This window comes from Carlito syrichta, unplaced genomic scaffold, assembly GCF_000164805.1.
Source record: "Carlito syrichta isolate Samal-C Ts95f unplaced genomic scaffold, Tarsius_syrichta-2.0.1 Scaffold303164, whole genome shotgun sequence".
Taxonomy (NCBI): domain Eukaryota; kingdom Metazoa; phylum Chordata; class Mammalia; order Primates; family Tarsiidae; genus Carlito; species Carlito syrichta.
In genome coordinates, this window is record NW_007247260.1 from 267831 (window position 1) to 293078 (window position 25248).

General features: G+C 37.7%; 1 protein-coding gene across 1 annotated transcript in view; it reads right to left on the minus strand.

Moving 5' to 3' along the window:
• Window positions 1-25248, minus strand: part of IL13RA1 (interleukin 13 receptor subunit alpha 1) — a 46180-nt gene that overhangs the window by 955 nt on the left and 19977 nt on the right. The window contains exons 5-9 of the mRNA XM_021712284.1: window positions 22428-22579; window positions 16266-16313; window positions 15854-15986; window positions 12470-12566; window positions 8609-8693 (exon numbers count right to left, since the gene is read on the minus strand). Of these exons, the coding sequence (XP_021567959.1) occupies window positions 8609-8693; window positions 12470-12566; window positions 15854-15986; window positions 16266-16313; window positions 22428-22579 (515 nt within the window). The remainder of the gene's footprint in view (window positions 1-8608; window positions 8694-12469; window positions 12567-15853; window positions 15987-16265; window positions 16314-22427; window positions 22580-25248) is intronic.

A 25248-nucleotide genomic window follows, 5' to 3' on the forward strand; every position in this document is an offset into this window, starting at 1 on the left:
CCTTTATTTTCTTATCACTCAAGTTTTACCATTACTCCAGAGATATAATTCAAAAATCAAGTTACGTCTAGATGAATGGCAATATATAAGATGTCCCCCCAAAGTGCAGCTAAAATCGTTGAAAGCCCCTGTATTAACAGCTTCATCTAACATCATTTGCTAGAACAGGGAATTATGCATAAGACAAACTTATCTTGAACTCAACTCAAGCCTGTTGCTTATGGTGAAAGTCAGTACCCTAGTTCTTGCCTTCTTTACTTGTAAACCAGGGGAAAGGGTGAAACCTGAGCTCAGTCCTCTTATCTGTAAAATAAAGTTGTTAGACTAAACCAGAGGTCAGCAAACTATGGTCCACAGGCCAAATGTGGCTAGGTGACTATTTGTGTAAAAACAGTTTTATTGGTTCACACCTATTTTTTTCTGTATTGTCTATGCTTGCATTCATGTTCTAATGGCAAAGTGGAGTTGCAACAGAGTCTGAATGAGTGGCTTGCAAAAACAGAAATATTTACTATCTGGTCCTTTACAGAAAAAGTCTGCCAAATCCTGCACCAGATTACACAGAAGCTCCTTTTCTGCTCTGATATTTTTAGGAAAAGAAACGAAAGAAGAAATACAGAAACTTAAGAAAAAAACAGTGACTATTCAGTGGCCTCAGGTTATGCAATTAAAGGGAGGCTGAGCAAGTTAGGAACATCCAGCCTTAGAGAATATATGGAGGATGAGTTGGGAAATATTGCTTAAAATATCCAAATTATTCTCAATAAGTTATTTAACCCTGACACGCCCAGTAATGTGGCTAAAATGAAAAATACTACCAATTTCAAGTCCTGATAAGGATGCAGAGAAACTGGATATCTTACATATTGTTGGTGGAAATGTAAAATAGTGCAGTCACTATGAAAAACAATCTGACAGTTTCTTATAAAACAAAACATACACTTATTAGATGACCTAGAAACCCCACTCCCAGATATTTACCCAAAAGAAGTGAAAAAATGTCACACAAAGACCTCTGTATGAATGTTTACAGCATCTTTACTAATAATGGCCAAAAAGCTGGACACAACTCTGATGTCTTTGAACAAGTAAATGGTTAAATAAACTGTGGTATAGCCATATCATGGATAACTGCTCACCAATAAAATGAAATGAACTATTGACACATGCAACATGCATGGATGTGTCATAAATGCATTGTGCTAAGTGAAAAAAGCCAGACTCAAAAGGCTAAATACTGTATGATTCCATTTATAGGACATTCTGGAAGGTAAAACTTTAGAAACAGAGAACAGATCAGTGTTTGCAGGGATCTAGTGTCAAGAGAGAAGGTTGTTTTCAAAGGGCATGACAGAACTTTGAGGGGATGATGGAAATATTCTATATTTTGATTGGAATGGTGGCTACAAAGTTGCATATATTTGCTAAAATTATTTTAATTGAACACTGAAAAAATTAAATCTTATTGTAAATCACACCTCAGCAAACTTTATTTTAAAATGTGAAATGTAGACTTCCAGTATAAAAGTCTAAAAAATTATATAACCTTGAAAAATGGCTTATTCAATAAATGGCATTAAGACAAATGGCAATACACATGGAAGCATTTGAAAAACAAAGTTAAATCCTAGCTAATAGCCTACATGAATAAATTCTCGGCATATTAAATTCCAAAATGTTTTAAAAAATCAAGTAAGTACTAAAAATATATATAGAAGAACAAATACATAAAGCTGAGGTGGAAAGGGCTTTCTACACATAAAAAAAGGAAGATGTGACTGTATTAAAAAGGAAAAAAACAGTCAGATGTGGTAGTTCATACCAGTAATCCCAGTGCTTTAGAAGGCTGAGGTGGGAGGATGACTTGAGGCCAGGAGTTTGAGACCAGCCTGGGCAACGTAGCAAGACCTCATCTCTACAAAAAAATTTTTAAAAATCATCCAGGTGTGGTGGCATGTGCCTGTAGTCCAAGCTGCTTCAAGGGGCTGAGGCAAGAGGATCGCGTAAGCCCAGAAAGGCTGCAGTAAACTATAATGTTGTCACTGCCCTTCAGTGTAGGCAACAGAGAAATATCCTGTCTCTAAAAAAAAAATATATATATATATATATTTATTTATTTATATGGACTGGAGAATCAGGATGCCTGGGTTCAGGTCCCAATCTGCCATTTGTTAGTTAAGTCTGAATCCTAGTTCTGCTACATACTAGCAGTATAACCTTGAGTAAGCTACATATAATTCCTCTGGTGTCTCATCTTCTTCATCTGTATCACTGAGATGATACATACCTACCTCAGGATGGATACAGATTAATAAGGGAAGTGCTTACAAAAGTGTCTGGCAAATAATAAAGGTTCAGTAAGTATGAACTATTATTATTGCTTTTGTTGCTATTATTCTATTTAACAATAAAAATGTATGTTTCTCTATACTGCTCACTCACATAGAATTAAGGAGTCATGTCTGGGTGATGATAGGATTAAGAACAATTTTATTTTTCTCTTTTGATTATCTCTAGTCACAATTTTCTACAATAATATACATATTGCTTTTAAAAGAAAAATATTTTAATTTAAAAAATGCATCCAGAAAATTAAACTTTTGTTGGTTTCTAGTCATTGGACCTACCACTTAGCTGTGTTGGACAAGAAAAAAGCAATTTTAAAAAATGAGGTGAACACTTCAAAAGAAATGGCTTCTTAGAATAAATGAATCTTTCTGATTGTCTTTTTTCATTCCTAAAACTTGAATTACTCTCATTTTCACCCTTTATCAGAATCATGGCCTTTTCCCGAGCTCTGTTGCTATGGATATACCCATGTAAGGTAAAAGCAATGGCTTTGACCTATTATTCAATTTTGTTATTATCTGCAGTCTAATTTTAAAATCACTTATAGGAATAAATAAATAAATCTGCAAAATTGTCAGTTCATAATTCAATCCTGATTGCCAATTTTGTAAACAAGGTAATCAACAATGTTATAATGGCCAAAGATGAAACACATCATAGATGAAAAAAATCAGTGTTTAGGAGGCTAGCATAACTGACTTTTAGTTGTTAGTCATTCGAGCCTAGAAAAACAGCATGTTACATAAGGCTTTTATGTTTTAAATAAATAAACAAATTAGTAGTATAATGAAATATCAAGTCTCAATTTAAGATTACTTTCAAGCTTTAGTCAAGTTATTTCTATGAAATTGTTAATAGAATTGAAGTGGGTTTCATGCTCCTAAGTCTCACACAGAAATACCAGTCTTTTGTATACAAGTCCACCTATTTTACACCCCAGTCCTCTTCAGATCAATATTCAAAACAGAAAGTTGTGCAATATGAATTGTAGATCCACATGCCTTAAACATCACTGCAGCTTTAAAAAGAACAAGTTGAATGTGATGTGGAGAGAACCAATTTGGTAGCATCTAAAGGGTATTAATCCAACTCCTCACTTTAAAAATTGAAAAAGAAAAAGAATTAAATATGCATTTTTGCCTTTTCAGCAGGAACTGAATTTTAGAACAACCAAAGAGCTCAGTTGATAACTAGAAACAGTGCTTTATAGAAAAGAACCAGCTTATAAATGTAGATGAAATGATAGAAAGAGAAAAATCATAATTTTCATCTCCTAAGGAAATTATTGATTCAAGCAAGGATATCAAGTGACGCAAAAAGCACTCGCTGAGAGTTGACAGGATGCTAATAAAACACCACACATAATATCTGTGTGGTAGCAAGGAGTGCTTACATGGCAGAAGGGGACATGATGTTATCACCTTAAATACAGTGGTCAATCTCAGCCTCACTAATGATGGGACAACTGGATAATATCTGTCTCCTGACAATTGGGACTGTTGAAAAAATTTGAATATGAGTATTAGATGATATTAAAGAATTAATAATTTTTAAAGTATAGTAATGCTTTGTTCGCTATATAGGAAAGCATTCTGGACAGTTGCTGTGGCTCATGCCTGTAATCCCAGCACTTTGAGAGACTGAGGTAGGAGGATTGCTTGAGTCCAGGAGTTCAAGACTAGCCGAGACAACATAGTGAGACCTCCATTTTTACAAAAAATAAAAAAAAAAAAATTGCTGGGTGTGGTGGCACGTGCCTGTGGTCCCGGCTACTCAGAAGGCTGAGGCAGGAGGATTGTTTGAGCCCAGGAGGTCGAGGCTGCAGTGAGCCATGATCATGCCATGGTACTCCAGCCTAGGTGATAGAGTGAGACCTCGACATACATACATACATACATACATACATACATATACACATACATGCATAAAAAAATAGGCTGCTTTCTGATCAGGAATGTAAAACTCGCAAAATGCTGAGAATAGAATTGGTTTCCAAGAAGGGAGGGAAGAATAATTTTTTATGGATAAAAAAAATGTAGATACAGAGGAGAAGCAATCCCCGCTGCAACTCCCCCTGCCATATGGCCAGCAGCCCAATTAGTCACAGGGATGAGGCAAACAGTAAAGCAACAGAAAGAAATGCTGTTGGCCAAAATGTTACTACAGTGATGAACAAAATATCTTTAAAACACTGGAACCCTTCAGGAAAACTATACTGAAGATTTCATTGATTTTTGGCCATATCTAAATAACCTTTTTAAAGAACCATTATTAATGGTGCAGTGTGGAAGAGAGTGTTGAAAAAGAATATGGATTATGTCTTTGGATTAGAAGTTGGTAACTTTGGGCTACATGGGTTCTAGTTCAGGTTTTACAGTTACCTCTCTATGTGACAGTCCTTGAGAAACTTCTCTGTGGCCCCTAATGACTCCATCTCTAAAGCGAGAGGACTGGATGAGAATGCAGAGTTTTGTAAATTTATAATTAAAGAGAAATAGTTAAACATGTAAATATCCACCACATCAGATGATCTCTAGGCCTATGTTCATTCTATAATTCAATAATTCTGTAAGTAAAAGATTAGTCTTTCCGCTGCATATGCAATTCAGTATGTGAGAATTGCTATTATGTTAAAAAAAAAAGTGGATTATTCCTTTGGTTAAAAGCAGACATAAAAATTGGGGTGTTTTTTTTTCTACCCTTTCCCATGTCTGGCATTTTTATTATACTTTTAGTTTTAAAGAACTGATTTTGCTTAAAGGTCTGCAACCGCCAAAACAAAAACACACCTTGTGCTTTTAGTGGTCCATCTTGTCAGTATTTCTGCCTCACCAAATTGCAGAATTATCTGACTCATCAGGACAAAAACAACATATTATCCTCCAGATAGCAAATTGAAAAAAAGCAATTTTCCCATCTCTGAGAAAGATAATTGATCTGAGTTTGTTGTCAATGTTACCATCATTCACTCTATCACCCAGACTTGAAAACTTGAAATTATTTTTTACTCTCCCCACCTGTCATCACCCACACAGAATCAACAAGTCATAATGAGTTGGTTTCCATTAATGGCTCTTACGTCAGTCTCCTTTACTACTGCCTAAGTTCAAGTCCCTATTATCTCTCAGACCTGATTCTCTTTTTCCCATAATAACTCGTACAAGGATTTTTTATCATTAAAGTAATACATTCTCATTATAGGCAATTTGAAAATTTCAGAAAGGTAGACAAAGAATAACAGTTACCCACAATTCCTCTGCCTATAAATGAGCATTCATTCAGACCCATTTCCTTTTGCAAATTTATGATCTGTTTCTTATTCTTATATCATGAGTATTTTTATAACATTAAATCCTTTGAAAATCTAACTTTTATTTTTCAAACTGATTGTTGATGTTTCATTGGCTTCTAATTTTTCATGTTAGAAATAAATGCTGCATTGACTATTCTTGTGCCATTTTTGGATTATTTCCTTAAAATTGATTCCTAAAAGTATAATTATAGGCTCAAAGATTCTTGTCACATTTGATCAAGTTGCACTCTAGAAATAATATATACATATATATCATTTTATAGGCCCACTAGCAGTGCATGAAAAGTGCCAGGTCCCCAAACACTTGTTAAACTCTGGATATTATCACTTTTTAGAAATCTATTAGGCTGGAAACTTGTATCTCATCAATGTTTTGGTCAGCATGTCTTGTCTATATTAGCAAGTCCAAACATGTACACAGATATCGGGTATTTGAGCCATGGCATTTTAACTAGTCTCTATTTTGCTGAGAGGGGTGGCAAGCTCAAATGCCTTCCAGGGCTCTGGCATTTAGATCAATGTGTGAAACCACAGTGGGAAGTGGGAATGCTAGGGCCTGAGATGAATTGGAGAGTGCACCCTACCTATGATTTCAAATGGAAAGATTTTAAATACATCACAGTGGCCAAACAAAATATTTAATGGGGCAAATTCAGGTCTCCGGTTTGCCACCATGCTAGTGCCTCCTCTCTCCAATTCATGCTTTCCAGATTATTGTCAAATTATTCCTAATACCTTCCCATTTAGAGCTACTCATAGTGTGACCCCAAATCTTTTTCTTAGAAATCCCCTATCCCAACCCTCTACTTCTGTCATACAGACCTCTAAGAAGATGGTGAAGTTCTTGAGGACAAGTATTCTATCTTACAAGGGGCAATGCAGCACCATAGAAAGAGTGAGATAACTCTGGCATCAGACAGTCCCAGGTCAAATCCTACCTTCCCAACAATTAGCTGTGTGACTGCAGCAAAGTTACTTAACCTCACTGAGGTGCCATGTCTTCAACCATAAAATGGTACTAACAGCACCTACTCCACAGGGTGGTTATGAAGATTCAATAAGGCAATATAAGCAAAGCACTTAATATACTGTCTATTGAAGTAGACTTTCAATAACTGGTCAAAATTGTTAAGAGTACTTGCACAATTTCCAACCTCTAGCATCTACCAAAGCTGGTGAAATGAAGAAAGGGACAGGGGCCATTCTAAGGAAAAGATCTATATGAGTTATTTTCAAAATGCAGTCCACAGTCTATCTTACCAGGATAGAAATCACCTGTGGGCTCTTGTTAAACATGAGATTCCTAGAACTTGCCCCAGACCTGCCAAATCAGGATTCGTGGGGGTAGGGCCCTGGAATTGATATTTCTGATAACACACCAGTTGACCATAACTAAAGTTGAAGAACCACTAGTTGCTATATTCGCCTCAGTTACAATGTACACTCTCATCAGGCACCTGACATCTGGACCTACCTGCCTAGTGTTGCCCTAATCCAGAGTCTGGCAGAGTTACCCACTGTCTGTGCAGATAACTTGGTAAAAAAAAAAGATCCAAATAATCCTCCTCTGATAGCATGTCAGACTCCCTGCCTTCCTTCCCTAACCAAATATCATTACTGCCATTGCAAGTCACTCATTATTACAAGAATTATTTGGGGATTAAACATGTTTTAATTATTATCAATAGTAATAGTAAGCACTGACACTTGTTAAGCACTTACAATGTGCCAGACATGCTAAGCAGTTTCTATTAAACTAACTGTTGCATATTAAATTAATTCAATCCATGTAACTGCACTATAAGGCAGATGTTATCCTTACCTCCACCTTACAGATGGGAAAACTAAGTCACAGAGGGGCCAACAAGTTACCCAAGGTCAAAAAGATGGCAAATGACACAGCAGATATTTGAATCCAGACAATCTGACTCCAGAGCTCATGCTATTATCTACTGTGCTGCATTACTTCCCTAAATTAACTGCTCTATGCCTGTTGTTACTAATGTAAGACATATACAATGATATTGATATTTATTTCATTTAGTGTCTTTATTATTTCATTAGAGTGGTTGTATTTATCACAGAAATCTCAAACCCTTTTGTTCCCATAATGTCTTAGGTTTTCTAGCTACAAATTCTAGCATGAGAGCCTGCAGGAAACCAACTATACAGTTGGGGTCGATCTTCTCTACTTCCACGTCTTTGGAGTCCAGCTTTCCGAGCAATAGCATGGACAAAACGCATTGCTATTGCCTATCCTACCTTTAAATTTCCTCACATCCAGTTTGTAAAATTATCCAAGAGTCAGAAGGCCTGCCTATTAGGCTAACTTCATAAAGGAAGCATTTTTTTAATAAAACATCTTCCTTAACCTCGAGGGGGAACGTAGCCCAGTGTCAAGATAGGCAGAGTATTCTGGAGACATTTTGCTGGTATGCTTGGCCTGAAATACAACATTTGAAATCAGTTCTCCTTTAATCCTTTGGACAAATTGTAGTTTAAAATAACCAATTTCAAAATGAAGTTCTGATATTTGCCACAACATGGATGAACCTTGAAAACATTATGCTAAGTGAAATAAGCCAGACACAAAAGGATAAATATTGTATGATCCTACATATACAAGGTACTTAGAATAGGCAGATTCGAAGAGACAGAAAGAAGAATACAGTCTACCAGGGGCACGGGCCATGGAGGAATGAAGAGGTATTGTTGAATAGACACAGTTTCTATCTGAGATGATGAAAAAGTTCTGAAAATAGATAGTAGTGATGGTTACACAACACTATACATGCACTTAATGCCTCTAAGATGTACACTTAAAAATGGTTAAAACAGTAAATTTTATATTATGTATATTTTAATACAATTTTTAAAAAATCCCATAGCCTCCAAACAAACAAAACAAACCAACCTAATTTGAAGCCCCATGAAATCAGTGCTTACCAGGGTATCATCATTCTGATCTCCAAACATTTCTTTAAAAATCTTGCCAGGGTCAGGAATTGGAGGAAATATAATGATCTTTAGCCTTTAAGAAAACATAAACATTTTTGTCAGACCTAAACCATAAAAATCCTAGAAGAAAACCTAGGAAGAATTCTTCTGGATATTGGCCTAGGCAAAGGATTTATGGCCAACACACCAAAAAACTAAAGCAGAAATAAGTGAGACTTAATTAAACTAAAAAGCTTCTACACAGTTAAAAAAAAATCTACAGGGAAAATAGACAACCTACAGAATGGGAGAAGATATTCTAAAACTATGCATCTGACAAAGAACTAATATCAAGAATCTACAAAGAACAAGTCAGAAAGAAGAAAGCAAAACACCCCATTAAAAAGTGGGCAAACGACATGAACAGACATCTCTCAAAATAAGATATACAAATGGCCAATAAACATATTTAAAATGCTCGACACTACTCATCATCAGGGAAATGCAAATTAAAACTCTAATGAGATACCACCTTACAACAGTCAGAATAGCCATTGTTAAAAAAATCAAAAAACAATAGATGCTGGCGTGGATGTGGAAAAAAGGGAATGCTTATACACTGTTGGTGGTAGTATAAATTAGTACAACCTCTATGGAAAGTGGTATGGCGATTTCTCAGACTATAAGTAGATCTACCATTTGATCCAGCAATCCCACTTCTAGGAATCTACTCAAAAGAACACAGGTTATTATACAAAAAAGACACCTGCACCCACATGTTCATGGCAGCACAATTCACAATTGCAAAGATGTGGCATCAACCTAAGTGCCCATCACCTGATCAGTGAGTAATTAAAATGTGGTATATATACACTATGGAATACTATTAAGCTATCCAAATAACGAAATAATGTCTTCTGCAGCAATTTGGATGAAATTGGAGAACATCGTTCTGAGTGAACTAATTCAGGAACAGAAGACCAAACACTGCATGTTCTCCATGGGGAGCTAAACTAAGGATCTGCAAGGAATAGAGAATGGGGTAATGGACACTGGAGACTCAGAAGGGGAAGGAGGAAAGGGTGAAGAGACAAAAGATCATCTATCAAGTACAATGTGTACAGTTGGGAGTGGTAGGTACACTTAAAGCCTAGACCAAAAACTATTTGTAACCCCCAAAGCTATTGAAATAAAAAAACTAATTTAAAAACAAGAAAACAGAGACATTTTGGATCAAACTTTCAGTCCATAGTAGCATCCCATCTAAATACAACCATCCCATCTAAATACAACCATATTAAGAGAAGACATGGGCAAAAGACGTGGTATACAAGTCATCTTTAGTGACAAGGCAGCTGCGGAGAAATTTCTAAAGCAGATTATGGGAAAATCATTGCTCTAAGGGCATCAAGTTCCATTCTTGCCTAAAGATGGAGCAAAGGGGTCATCAGGATAAGCAAATTACTTCTACTCTATCATTTAAATAATAATTTGCTGTACTTTTAATTGAACAGATGGTTGTTGGCTGTGTACAAGGTTCAAAAGTAATAGTAATCTTTTGAGAATAGGGTACATTCCTCTTTAATTTGTCTCTGTTCTTATCTCTCTCCTCTTCATTTTTGAATCTTATGATACTCTTGGGTGGGCCTGCCCCATCTCCCAGAGTGTGCCCATGGGTGTGCGCCAGAGTTTGGTTTGTTCTTCTTCTCTATCTCACTCACTTTATGAGTGCTTCCTTTGATCTTGGGCTTTAAATCCATTTATGTGCCGAAGATTGCTAAAATTAGATCTCCAGCCTATACCTCTGCCTCAAACTCCAGATTCATGCATACAATTGCCATTTGAAATCTCTACTTGGATATAGAATAGGCATCTCAGACTCAACATGTGCAAAACCTATCCTTCCTCACAATCTTCTCTGTCTCAGTAAATAAATAGCACCAGCATTCACTCAGTTGCTCGAGCCAAAAATCTAAGAGGTATCCTTGAATCCTAACTTTCTCTCATCCGTCCACAGACAAGCAGCTATCAACAAGTGTTAACAATTCTACTTTCAAAATATATCCTATTTCTGACCTCTTCTTACTACCCCTATTGCTAAACCCCAACAGAGGTGACCCTCATCTTTCTTCCAAAATACTACAATGACTCCCAACTAGTCTACCTGCTTCCATTCTTGCTCAAGTCAAGTCATCATTCAGAGCAACTACAATGATCTTTTATGATAGTAAATCAGATCACGTCCCTTCCCTGCTTCAAACTCTCCAGTGTTCCACATCTTGCTTAGAATAAAATATCCATTCTTTGCCATGACCTGTGTGATCTGGTTGGCCAGCCTCTCCAGCCTTATCTCCTGCCACTTTTCCCTTTTGCATGCTCTAGTTCAACCAGATACACCAAGCTCATTCCAGCCTCAGGGCCTTTGCACTTGCTGTTCCCTTGGCTTGGAATGCTCTTTCTTCAAATATCTGAGTGGCTCACTCCCTTACCTTATTTGAGTCTCTTCTTGGACTCTTGTAAAATGTGTCTCCTATCACTTCCTAGCACCCTCTCACTGCTAACTTCACTTCTCACTATGTGAAATCATAGTATTTATGTGTGTATGTACATGTGTGAATACACACACACACACATACGGGGGACCCCCCCCCACCAAAAAAAAAACCAGAATTATCTTTTGGAGGGCAGGTCCCTTGCAGTACACTCAGAATTTGTTCCTGCATATCAGTCAACCAAAATTTTCACCTGAAAGTTTTGAGAAAGTTGTGTCACAATTAGCAGGAGAAACATCCCAAGTTGTGGTAAACAGGTGACTGGCTCTTCCACTATGACAACGTACCTGCCCACACCACACTGAGTGTTCATCAGCTTTTGACCGAAAATGGCATGACTCCCATGCCCCACCTTCCCTATTCATCTACCAACCCAAGAGCCATTTCTTTGTTTCCCTGGAAGAAAAAAAATCCCCAAAGGGAAACATTTTCTTGATGTGAAAGAGATGAATCAAAAAACGGCAGAAGCACTAAAAGGCATCAAAATGGATGAGTTCAAAAACTGTTTTGAGTAGTGGAAAAAGCGTCCCAATAGGTGTATTGCATCAAACGGAGAGTACTTTGAAGATGACTGAAGTTTAAACATGTAAGAATACATCTGCAATTTTTTATAAATAGATTTCAGGTTTTCTGGAGTCCTCCCACATATGCCCCCCACTAGAATGTAGATAGGGACCTTGTCCTGTTAACTGCTGTAACTCCAGCACTTAGAACAGTGCCTGGCACATAAATAAGCACTCAATATAGGTATGTTAAATGAATACTGAAATAATGATAAGGAATTGGTTTGGGACACAGCTTAGTTCAACTTAGGTATTTACTGCAAGAACAAGTAACAGTTCCTATATTGAGATAGAAAAAAATAAAACATTCTCAAGAAATGAGCATCACATATCAGTGGCAACTTGGTGGAGATCTCTTTACTACAGTGTTAAGCAACAGCCTGCTTTGTATCAATACTAGACAAGTCATTTCATTAGTAACGGTCTCTATTTCTAAAACTTCATTTCAAGAGCTATAGACTAATTTGATAAATTAGGCATTTAAAAGAGTAATGTGAACATAGGGCCTATTCAACAATCCTAAACACATACAAAGGAAGCAGTGCTTGAGCAGAGGTCTGAGAAACTAATCTAACATTTTTCTCACCAGAAAATTGGCACAATATTACTTCTTTGCCATGTCATACTATCAAAAGCCACTTATGGCCAAAATGCTTCCAATACACTGGACAAACATAAAACATCAGCATGAAGGGTAATAACCATAACAACCAGGCTAGCAGAAACCAGGGAACCTGCCTGGGCAGCTGCCTTACCTTTTCAGGTAAAGAAGAAGAACTATGATTGCACCTGCAACGATGACTGGAATGATGAGTAACATGGTAATGTAGAATGTGGAATTGGACTCCTTACCTGGAGAATGAAAAGCAAACAGAAAGACATGAGAAATATAACTCTTATAGTAATAAACCAAACAACAATTCTGTTAGCTAGTGAGATCACAAAACTCACTGCTTCCTACCCCAACCTACTTTCCAAAACTCTTCAATTATCTTATGTTCTGTTATCTTAGTAGTCAAAAAAAAAAAAAAAAAGTCTGCTCTGGTGCCTGAAATTCCCTGGGTGAGCAAACATCAAAGATTATCTGAAATCAGGACACTTTAACTGGTTTCAGACATAATTAACAAAGATGTTATACCTATTAAATACGTCATCTCAGTAATAGTGACTGTCTTTTCTTACTGGTTATTTACCACTGCTAAAATACCTTAATAACCTTAACAACAACTGCAACAACCATTTTTCTTAAATGAGCACTGACTATCTGCCTGATACCATACTAGGTACATTTACATGCTTCTATCATATCCATGCTATAAAGATAGACAGTATTATTTCTCATTTATACAAATGAAAAGAACAAGACTGAGAGAGGTTTAGAAAGTCATCCAGAAAGGTTTGGTAAGCGATGGAGTCAGGCCTCAAATTCCAATTCCATTGTCCAATTCCAAAGCCCACCTTGCTATACCTAACACACAGGATATCATTTGTCTATTTATACATTCATTTTTCCCACTAGGGCATAAACATCTAGAAAGTGTCATCAGAGCCTAGCACCATTGTTTTAGGCAGCCATTAAGCTTACTCCAAATGATTCCTGCCTCCTGATATTCACACCCTTGTGTAATCCCCTCCCCTTGAGCATGGGATAAACTAATGGACTCACTTCTAAATAACAAAACAGCTGCAGTGATGGATGTCATTTCTAAGGTTAGGTTATAAAAGACCATAGTTTCCATATCGGGTGTTCTCTCACACTTTTTCTTGATCACTCACTTGGAGAAACCAGCCTCCATGTTGGGAGGTAGCCCTGTGGGGAGGTTCAAGTGACAAGGGACTAAGGGAAGCCTCTGTATTCGTTTCCTAGGGTTGTCCTAATAAATGACCACAAACATGGTGGCTTGAAACAACAGAAATTTGTTCTCTCACAGTTCTGGAAACTAGAAGCCCAAATCAAGGTGTCAGTAGTGCTAGGTGCCCTCTGAAGTTTCTAGAGAAGGATCCCTCCTTGCTTCTTCCTCGCTTCTGGAGGCTCTCGAGAATCCTTGTTGTTTCTTAGTTGTAGCTGCATCCTTCCACTCTTGGCATCCATCTTCACATGGCCTTCTTCCCTGGGTGTCTGTGAGTCTGTACATATCGTCTCCTCATCTTATAAGGATACTAGTCATTAGACTGACGGTTCGCTCTAATCCAGTATAACTTCTTAACTTGATTACATCTGCAAAAACCCTATTTCCAAGAAAGGCCACATCCACAGGTACTGGGGACTGGGACTTGTGAACATACATATCTTTTGGGGAGACACAATTCAACCCTTGGATAGCCTCCATCCAGCAACCAGTAAGAAACTGAGGCTTTCCAACAACTACATGAATGAGCTTAGAAGTACAAGAGGAACTGGAAAAAAAACTGGAATTTATTAAAACATTGTGTATTTATTTTTACATGTTTAAAGGTCAGTCACCTTCAAAGTACTCTCTGTTTGAGGCAATACACCTACTGGGACACTTTCTTCATTGCTCAAAACAGTTTTTGAACTCATCTATTTTGATGTCTTTTACTGCTTCTTCAGGTTTTTGTTTCACCTCTTCCACATCGGCAAAATATTTCCCTTTGAGAACTTTTTTCATCCAGGCTAATTAAAAAAAAGGTCACTAAAGTCGAGGTGAACAGGGAGGGTGGGGCACGGAAGTCATACGGTTTTTGGTCAAAAACTGCTTAACACTCAGCACAGTGCGGGTAGGTGCACTCGTAAATCCCTATCATGAAATGGGCAAATGTGTTGAAAGAATCTCAAAAAAATAAAAATTCACTGAAGCCAAATGTAGCCTCTCGTAACAATGCTGGCTGGTACACAGATGCCAATGGGCTCCTAGAACACTTAACTAGCAGGGCAGGCCTGCACTAACTATAGGGGCCCACCCTCCAAAAAATAATTCTGGTTTATCTGGGTCCTCCCTTGTAAATTCTCCAGCCCCAGTCAAGCCTTCAGATAAGATTGCAGTTCTTGTTGCAGCTTGACTACAACCACATGAAACCTCTAACTAAGCTGTGGCTAGATTCCTGACTCACAGAAACTGTGAGATGATAAATGTGTGTTGGTTTGAGCCACTAAAATTTGGACTAATTTGTTATGCAACAATCCATAAACAAATACAACCGCCTTTGGCACAGAACTTGTTCAGCCTTCCAACTAACAGGGAATTGACTACCCCAACAACCTGTCCCTCTGACTCTTAGACAGCTGTTTGAAAAGTGCTTAAGTGGGTTCTATATTGTCCCCAGAGCCACAAAAAGGAAAGCCTATTTCCTCTTCTAAATGACAATACTTCAAATATTAGAATTCAGCAATCATGACTTCTCAAGGTTACTGTTCCTTGCCAAGTTTTGAGATTCTTCCACTTCCTGAATACCCTTTCAGGAATACATTCCATCCTGCCAATGCATGTCCTTCAATGTAGTGCTCAGAATGGAACACTGCAAACTTCTGATGTGGCCAAACCACTTTGCCTCACCGTGCAGCATTCCCTTGTTCTGTGTGCTACACTATCACTGCTGTCTACAACTGCATATGTCTTTTAGGGATGTTTACAATTGCAGCGTTGAGTCACACTGAGCTTACAAAAAGTCACATAAAGCCCTGAATGTCATCCCACAAAACACATATCCATAAAGCACAGATCTTTCCAATCCTGTACTTGAGCCTGGCTTGCTCAGCCTTTCAATTAATAAATGATTTCTTTTCAAACCTAGATACAGATTTATCTCTGTTAAATACCAACAAGGTCATTGCTCCACTCTTGACTTTGTCAACCAGCACATGAAACAGTCCTCTAGCATTGCAAAATCTGCAGATTTTATGCCCATTTTCTATACTTTTGTTCAGGTTGTTAATAAAGATTGAGATGGGACAGAGTGGATGTTAACACCATTTGGATTGTGGTTTTACAAAGAGCTATATATTGTAAATCAACCCTGGGTGACTTAACAGTGGTTAAACAGAAGATAAATTTCAATTGTAAGTATTCTTTGGCTAATGCCAAGAAAGTATGACAGTCCCTTTCCCCAGTCTATTTTCTGCTTCAGCTTAGTTTCCATACATAGATGTTTTAAATTTTAATGAAATCCTGTTCTCTTACCTATACTCATTGCTTGACTCCAATTACTCCAGAGTTTGTTATCCTCATAGCATAACTTATTTGTCTTGACTCTTATTCTGACTGTGTTCAAAGTATCAGGAAGCATACCAGGGACCATGAAACAAATTGTGTCCTTAGATATAAAATAAAAACACACAAGGAATATTACTAGTTATTCTCTTTCTTTGCTATTGAATCATAATATAATTGTCTGCCAAATTCTGTATATGATTAAGACTTAGATTAGAATTCAAATTATATGAATTTGACTCATGAAAAAAATTTGACAATAACCTACAGAACAATGTAGTCTGTTTTTCTCAAAGCAGCTCAAATTTACACTATGCTCATACTGGCCCAACCCCAACTGCTCTGAGTCTAAGCCCAAATAGCTAAAGTTGAATTTACTGACCTCTACGTTTCTCTCAAATTCTGAAGTTGGACATTTAGCCTCTTCAATCTTAAAAATAAAAGAATGAGTCTCAAATTAAAAAAAAAGAAACACGTTTTATATCACTTAGCCATTTCTAAGACACTTTCCCTCTATCCCATTAAAAGAGGACCAGGCACAGTGAAAAGAGGCCTTTTGAATAACGGGTGCTGGGCCAATCACAGATCCAGGAAAAAAAAGAAGCTTGACCCCCTACCTCACACTATTCACAAAATCAATTTCAGATATATTGCCAATCTAAATATGAAAGACAAAATAAATGAACAAGTAAATACAGCAAGCTTTTAGATGAAAACATAGGAGGACATCTTCATGATCTTGAAGAAGGAGAACATTTCTTAAACAGAACCAAAAATACTTCACATTAATCATAAAGGGAAAATTTTTATGAAGTCTTCTACATAAAAATGTGAAACTTCTGTCCATCAAATAACAACCTATTAGAGAAATAAGCAATGCATAGAGTGTGATAACATATTTGCAATTTCTGACGAAGGAGATATATATATATCCCTAAAAATGAATAAGGAAAAGACAGTAGAAAAATTGGCAAAAGACTTGAACAGGCACTTCACAAGAGAATATACAAAAGATAATTAACATATGAGAAGTTTTCAATCTCATTGGTCATGAGGGAAATGCAAATTATACCAACAGGGTAACAATTCACATACTTACCAGACAATAATAAGTGTTGGTGAGGACTCTCCATTTCTGCTTAGTAGTGTAAATTAGCACAACTATTTTTTAAAAACAGTTATTATCTACTGTAGACAATCATATGTAGCCCTATAACCTATACATGCATATATATATACCCAACAGAAATGTATACACATGTGTACCAAGAAACAAGTACGCAGATGTTCATAAAAACTTTATTCATAAAATCCCAAACTGTGAACTATCCCATCAATGGAAGAATGGATAAATCAAATGTGATATATACACACAATAGAATGAATGCAATGAGAATGAACCATCTACAACTACAGGAAACAATACTGGTGAATCTCATAAATGTAATGATGAGTGAAAGAAGGGAGACATACACAACAATGTATATTTTGTATAATTCCATTTATATAAAGTTTTAGAAATAGCAACAAAATTAATCTATGAGATTAGAAGTCAGGATAGTAGTTGTTATTTGGGAGAGCAGTGACTGAAAGGGGTCATGAGGAGGCTTCTGGGGTGCTGGTTACATCGTTGGAAAATCATTTGTGGTAATCATTTGTGAAAAATCTTTGAGGTGAGCATTATAATTTGTGTAATTTTTCTATAGTGTATTATACATCAATAAAAAGGGGTTTAAAAAAGAAAGAGAGAAGAGAGAGAGGGAGGGAGAGAAAGACCAGTCTCTCTTGTTAAGAGTGTAAGTTATAAAAAATGACTGGGTTGGAGAAAAGAAAGTATAATACAAAATTCTCCTCCACACAATATGTCACTTGCTGTCTGATGTAAAGAAAGTAATCAGTTCCTTAAGTGCAAATATTTTAAAAACTAAGTAAAATATCAGCACATGAAAATCTGTAGCTTGGTTCAAATAATCAACTTCTATTAAGAGATGTTTAAACATGGAACAAAGACCAGAAAACATGGTCATTGATTTTGGCATTCAATGTCATTCACTAAATGGATCCTACCAGCATTTGTGAAGAGCTGAAAGACCAACCAAATGATGAAGAGATATCTTTTTAATATGTCATACAGTGGCAGAGAAAAGGCCACTCAGGGGCTACTGTATCCTATTGTTGGCCATTTATAATCATAGGCTTGCTGGGGAATCACAAGTGTCAACTACCACTTGAGGGATCAAGTTGCAAATTGAAGTCACTCCTCCCTGGACCATCTCCCATATATATAAATTCCAAAGTCAACATTTCAATGCATAGATGTGAGTCTCTGGGCTCTTGCTCAAATGCAAATCCCCTTGCATAGTTTATTGGCTACTCTAGATCACTCTAAGAGAAGGAAAGCCAGGGCACAGAACACTATGCAGACTGTTTGCAGGGGTGGGAGTGGAAGTCCAAGACAAGTCATTCCTTACTTCATTATTCTGTCATGAGTTACCTCTGACCACAGCTCCCATGTGATGGTACCAGTTCATGTTCCGGCTTACTTCCCCCTCCTAATTGAAACACCAGGCAAAATAATTCCTCAAATAGTCTTGCAAAAACAGAAAAGAAAAAAAAGAAAGAAAAGGGTTCAACCAGCAGAGTTCAAATCAGTGAGTACAAAAAAGCTGATGACACTCTGGGGGAGGAAGCAGCTGGTGAACATCTGCTAAGAAGGAGAATATTAAACTCAAGTGTACAGAGTTTAGTTTTGATTAGGTAGATAACTGTGGAAGTTATCTACCTAATCAAATCAGTTCAGAAGAAAAAAGAAGTAACTCAACTCAGTAAGAATTGATTACTTGATGACTGCGCACATGGTGTTATACTAAGTATTCTTGGTCAAAGCTTAATATGTTGAGACCAACCAACCTTTGAAGTCATACTGACTTGTTAGCTATGTGGCCTGTAGCAAATTACTTAACCTCTCTGAGTCTTAGTTTTTCAATAAAATGTACGTTAAAAGAGGTTGTTATGGGCGACTATATAAGAAGCACTAAAAGAGTATCTTTGTACTACATCATAAATATTTACTAAACAGTGGCCATGGCTATAAAGAGGAAGTACTGAAGTGGTCTCCCATGGTTAAGAATACAAGCTCTAGCCGGGCTCGGTGGCTCAGCCTGTAATCCCGCGCCTTTGGGAGGCTGAGGTGAGTGGATTGCCTCAGCCCGCGGGTTCGAGACCCGCCTGGGCTGCGAGATCGCATCTCTACAATAAATCAAAAAATCAGCTGGGCGTGGTAGCGCATGCCTGTAATTCCAGCTACTTGGAAGGCTGAGGCGGAAGGATTGCCGGAGCCCAGTAGGTCGAGGCTGCGGTGGCCGGGAGCGGCCACTGCACTCCAGTCTGGGCGACAGAGCGAGACTCCAACTCAAAAAAAAAAAAAAAAAAAGAATACAAGCTCTGGCTGGGCTCAGTGGCTCAGCCTGTAATCCCGTGCTTTGGGAGGCTGAGGTGAGTGGATTGCCTGAGCCTGTGGGTTCGAGACCCACCTGGGCAACTTGGCGAGACCTCATCTCTACAATAAATCAAAAAATTAGCCAGGCATGGTAGCGTGCGCCTGTAGTTTCAGCTACTTGGAAGGCTGAGGCGGAAGGATCGCCGGAGCCCAGCAGGTCGAGGCTGTGGTGGCTGGGAGCAACCACTGCACTCCAGTCTGGGTGACAGAGACTCCAACTCAAAAAAAAAAAAAAAAAAAAAGAATACAAGCTCTGGAGTAATAACTTCATTTCAGTCTTGATTCCACCACTTACTAGAAATGTGGCCTTAGGGGTAATAAGTTTTCTCATCTGTAAAACGGAGACAAAATAACAGGACCTAGATTCTTAGGGTTGTTGTGAAGACCCAATTAGACAATTCAGACATAGTGCTTATTAAAATAATTGTGCACAGTTATTTAATACATGTCACCTGCTATTAGTAGTAGGAACAGCACAAAGTAGACACAATCTGACTCTTCCCTAGAGGAGTTTATATTTTCAGTGAAGAGAAAAAACATATACGAAGTCTGACCATTAAGTTCGCGAGCTTGCCACTGTGAGTTTACGTTAATAGCACTGTACAAACAACTTGGTAAGGTTTCATAACCATGGTTTATCAGTTCCTTACAGCTGTGCTTGTGTTGGCATGTGGCGGTGTCTTGCCAAGAGGTGTTCATTATTGTTGTCGTATGTTTCTGTGTGCCATCACAAGAATATCAGAGCTTGGATTACAGCAAGGAACAAACATTAGGTTCTTGTAAAACTTGGTAAGAGTGGAAGTGAAATCAGGGACATGTTAGTCCAAGTTTATGGGGGTAATGCTATGAAAAAAAACAGCAATGTATAAATAGGTTAAATGTTTTCTGAAGGGAGAGAAAGCATCACTGATGAAGAGAGGTCAGAACGGTCAATAAAGAGCAGAATTGGTGAAAACAAAAATTCGTCAAATTGTGTGTCAAAATTATCAGTAGACTGTGAGAAGCATAGCAGACCAAATAAACATTGGTACAGAAACAGTTAGAAAAATCTTAGCTGAAAACCTTGGCATGAGAAAGGTGTATGCAAAAATGGTCCTGAAGGAGCTCTTGCATCACGACAATGCACCAGCTTGCACAGCAGTGTCTGTGAGGGAGGTTTTAGCCAGTAAACAAATAACTGTATTGGGAACACCCTCCCTACTCACCTGATCTGGCCCCCAATGACTTATTTCTTTACCTGAAGATAAAGGAAATATTGAAAGGAAGACATTTTGATGATATTCAGGACATCAAGGGTAATATGATGACAGTTCTGATGCTCATTCCAGAAAAAGAGTTCCAAAATTGCTTTGACGAGTGGACTAGGCACTGGCATTGGTGCATAGCTTCCCAAGGGAAGTATTTTGAAAGTGACCATAGTGATATTCAGCAATGAATTATGTAGTACTTGTTCTAGGATGAGTTCATAAACTTAATTGTCAGTCCTCATATGTGATTAGGTTAAACAGCAGAAAATAATTGAGTGGCAAAATGAGTAATAAGTAGCATGTGTGTCTCAGGATTTCAGATAAGAGAGAATAGTAAGCGCTGGAGTCACTAAGTATATTTTAACTTTCTGATAACTCATTCTGTTGTCAATTCAAGCACCACCAGTCCCCTTTCACATAGAAGCCCTTTGTTTTTTCTCTTTGTGGCATTTTATGGGGAAACTGTAATTTCTGGAACTAATAATGATTACTTTACTGTATTTCAGCAGACAGACTCATCTGCAGTGACCAGAAGAGCTCTGTTCTGCGGGGGACCAGGCCACTCCCTCTGGAGTTATAGCCTGTCAACACTGGCTTATTTTAGTAAGCATTTTGAAAGTTCCATGATGCGTTAAAACAACTGAACCAAGGAATTTTCCCACGCGGAACATGCTAGGCTCCTTTAAAAGTCAATATAAATCACACATAGCTTCTAATTTCTAAAACTCAAATGCACAAAGGGCCCAGAGGCAGGTAGCAAACAAGTGAGTGGTACAGTCCCTGTGGTCTTGAGGCGCCACCTTATGGACATAAATTCTAAAGTTACCATGATTAAAAATCTGGGCCAAAAATTCAAATTGAATAAACAAAAACAAAACAAAAAAACAGAACCCCACTTTGTTTGCAGTTCAAATAAGAAGGCCTATAGCCCAAGTTTGTGACCACTATTCTAAAGCAGAACAATGGGACTGATGCCCTGAGGTCATGCCACATTCTGGTCAATATCCCAGGGTACCTCTAATTAGCATGTTTTGCATTAGATTCTGAATAGCATAAATGTACATAATCCAACAAATACTGACCACTCAAAATTTGACTTTAGTTGCTATAAACTCTAAGAAAACTGGATCCTCCAAGAGTCTGCAAAATCTGATCTCTGCCTATTGCTTAGATATCCTTTCTTCTATATTTTGGCCACAGGAGCTTCCTTTATGTTTTCTACACATGACAAGCTCACTCTTGCCTCAGAGTCTTTGTATCTGCTGTCCCTTCTGCCCCTAGAGCTTCTCATGGCTAGCTCCTGCTCACCACTCTGGTCTCATCTCAAATGTCATCACTTCAGATGACTTCCCTACGTAATAGTCCCTCAGGCCCTCCCAGTCACTCTACTACCTCACTCCATTTTATTTTCTTCACAAAATTCATGCTCTGAAATCAGCTTCCTCATTTACATACTCATTTTCTATTATGTAAGTTTCATAAGGGAAAAAACAACTTGTCCATCAGATGTTATATTCACTGCCTTGTCTCCAGCACATAAAACAACGCTTGGTACATAATAGACATTGAATAAAAATTTGTTGAGCAAATGAATGAATGAATGGCTTGAACCTTGCAGCCAATGCTACCATAAACTCTCTTCCATAATGTCCTATTTCAGACAAGAAGTTTCATTATCATCATTAACATTATAAGGTGACAAATGCAAGAGTTACATTTCGTTGATATTTCAATGTAAGAAACTCAAGTGAAAGAAAAATATCCAAATAAAAATAATAATCTTAAAAAAAAACCTTACGGAGAAAATATTATGTGTCTCAGTTTGGCTGCTATTGACTTCTACTTCATAAGACAAGCATCTGCTAACAAAATTCTGTGGATTCTCCCATTGCACGTATAAGTCACCATTTTTGAAGGAGAGTTTTTTAATATGTGGAGGATCAGGTTTCACTGAAAGATACAAATAGAAATAGAACACAACAAATTAGCTTCTAAAGTTTATTTGACTTTACACACACACACACACACACACACACACACACACACACACACAGAGTTGACCCTCCATTCCAACGGGTTCCTCATCCATAGATTCAACCAACCTTGAGTCAAAAATATTCAGGAAAACAATGAATAGTTGCATCTGTACCAAGCATGTATAGACATTTTTCTTGTCAATATTCCCTAAACAATACAGTATAACAACTACTTACATACCATTTACATTCTGTTAGGTATTATAAGTAATTTTGAGATGATTTAAAGTATATGGAAAGGTTATATAACTATTACACCATTTTTTATATTGGGGACTTGAGCATCTGCAGATGTTGGTCTTCTCAGGGGTTCCTGGAACTGAGGGATGTCAGTATACATAAAGTAGGCATAATGAAGGTTCATAAAGTCAAATCAAAATAGGGCTGATGCTTCTAATGACCTTATATGATCAGACATATAGTTGTAGAATTTCTGATTAGCCATAATTAGTAGAGAAAGTTTATTTAAACCTGCCTACTAAAATGGATTTAAGAAACATTTTTGGGGGGTGTCTGGCAGATGACATGAACTCTAACTTGAATCTGGTTAGAAAATGGCCAGGGTATAATCAGGACATCTAGCTGCCACATAAAGAACAAAGAAGTACTTGGGTCTAGGTGTGCTTCCATCTTATAGGTAACAAAGCACCAGGTACAAATGGGCTTCCCAGGCTGTCACTCACTCATGCCAATCAAAGACCACCAGTGAAGACACTGGCCTAGTGTCTGGCACATGCCACAACACAAATCACCTCAAGGACATTATACTAGGTGAAATAAGCCAGTCACAAAAAGACAAATACTATACGAGTCCACTCATTCGAGGAAGTTAAACTAGTCAAATTCATAGAAACAGAAAGTAGAAAGGTAGTTGCGAAGGGCTGGGATGAGGGGGGAATTAATGTTTAATGAACAGAGTTTCAGTTTTGCAGCATGAAAACATTCTAGAGATATGTTGCACAACAATGTGAACATACTTAACACTACTGAACTGTACACTTAAAATGTTTATAATGGTAAATTTAATGTTATGTGATTGTAACCACAAGTAAGAATAAAATAAACTAGGTGCGGTGGTTCATGCCTGTAATCCCAGCACTTTGGGAGGCCAAGGCAGAAGGATCGCCTGAGCCCAGGAGTTTGAGACCAGCCCAGGCAACATAATAAGACTTTGCCTAAGAAAACAAACAAACAAACAAACAAAAAGCCAGACATGGTGGCTCTTAGTCTTAGCCACTACTCAGGTGGCTGAAGCCAGAGGATCTCCTGAGCCAGAAGGTCAAGGCTGCAGTAAGCTACGATGGCACCACTGCACTCCAGCCTGGGTGACAGAGTGAGACCCTAGCTCAAAAAAAAAAAAAAAAAAGAATAAAATAATTTAAAAAAAAGTATTAGCCTGGTCAATTTACTTTTTTCAAGAGTCAGCTATACATAAGACCAAATCACAGAAGATAATGGGTAATTAACCAAAAACAACTTGAAGATGTCATCTTCTGTCTGAGAAGGATCTTCCTTCTTCTCTTATGTTACCATTAATATCCAGGAAGAACAACAGCAAAACAAGTCTTAAAAAGTCATCTAGGATAATCTTCCAAACAAGGGGAAGCAAAGAGATGGGCTTTACTTCCCATTTGGCAAATGATCCCAACCTCACTCCCTTGGCCTACAAACTAAGCTGTCTTTGGTCTCCTATGGGTAAATAAAATTCTGCTTACACACTTGTGGGAGTCTTTGTTAACTGGCAACTAATATGCTTTAATTCATCTACATGAATTAGCCAGAATCTGAGCTCCCTGTTGGGATATGACAATAAATAAATCCTTATGCTTATGATATTTTGCTTCAGAAATTTACAAAATGCTTTTACACACTTCATATCATTTGGACCTTACAACTCTTTCTTTCTTTCTTTCTTTTCTTTCTTTCTTTCTTTCTTTCTTTCTTTCATCAGAGTCTCACTCTTGTCACCCTTACAACTCTTTCTTTCTTTCTTTCTTTCTTTCTCTCTCTCTCTCTCTCTCTCTCTCTCTCTCTCTCTCTCTCTCTCTCTTTCTTACAACCATTTCTTGAAGTCAAGTGGGAGTAGGTACTCCATTTTACAGATAAAGAACACTTGAAGAAGGTTTACATGCCTTGTCCAAAGTAGGAGTTAGAACTTCAACCAGATATTTTGTTTACAAGTTGAGAGCTCTTTCTAATAGGTCAACATGCAGCTGATACACCCAGAAATGGCAATACTGGTCATTCTGACTGATCATTGCCTATGCCACACAGAGTGCCAAATATTTTGAATATCACCTTCAATCTAAGTTTTTTCTAACTAAAATATAGATTTTTCAAGAACTATATAAGATCGTAGGAGCATCATCCTCTCAAATATCTTAATTGAAAAGAGAATAGATCTTAGAGTCAGAGATTCTGGGTTCCTGCTATGGTTTGAATGTTTGCCCTTTCAAAGCTCATGTTGAAACTTAATGTCCAGCCGGGCTCAGTGGCTCAGCCTGTAATCCCGCGCCTTTGGGAGGCTGAGGTGAGTGGATTGCCTGAGCCCGCGGGTTCGAGACCCGCCTGGGCAGCGAGACC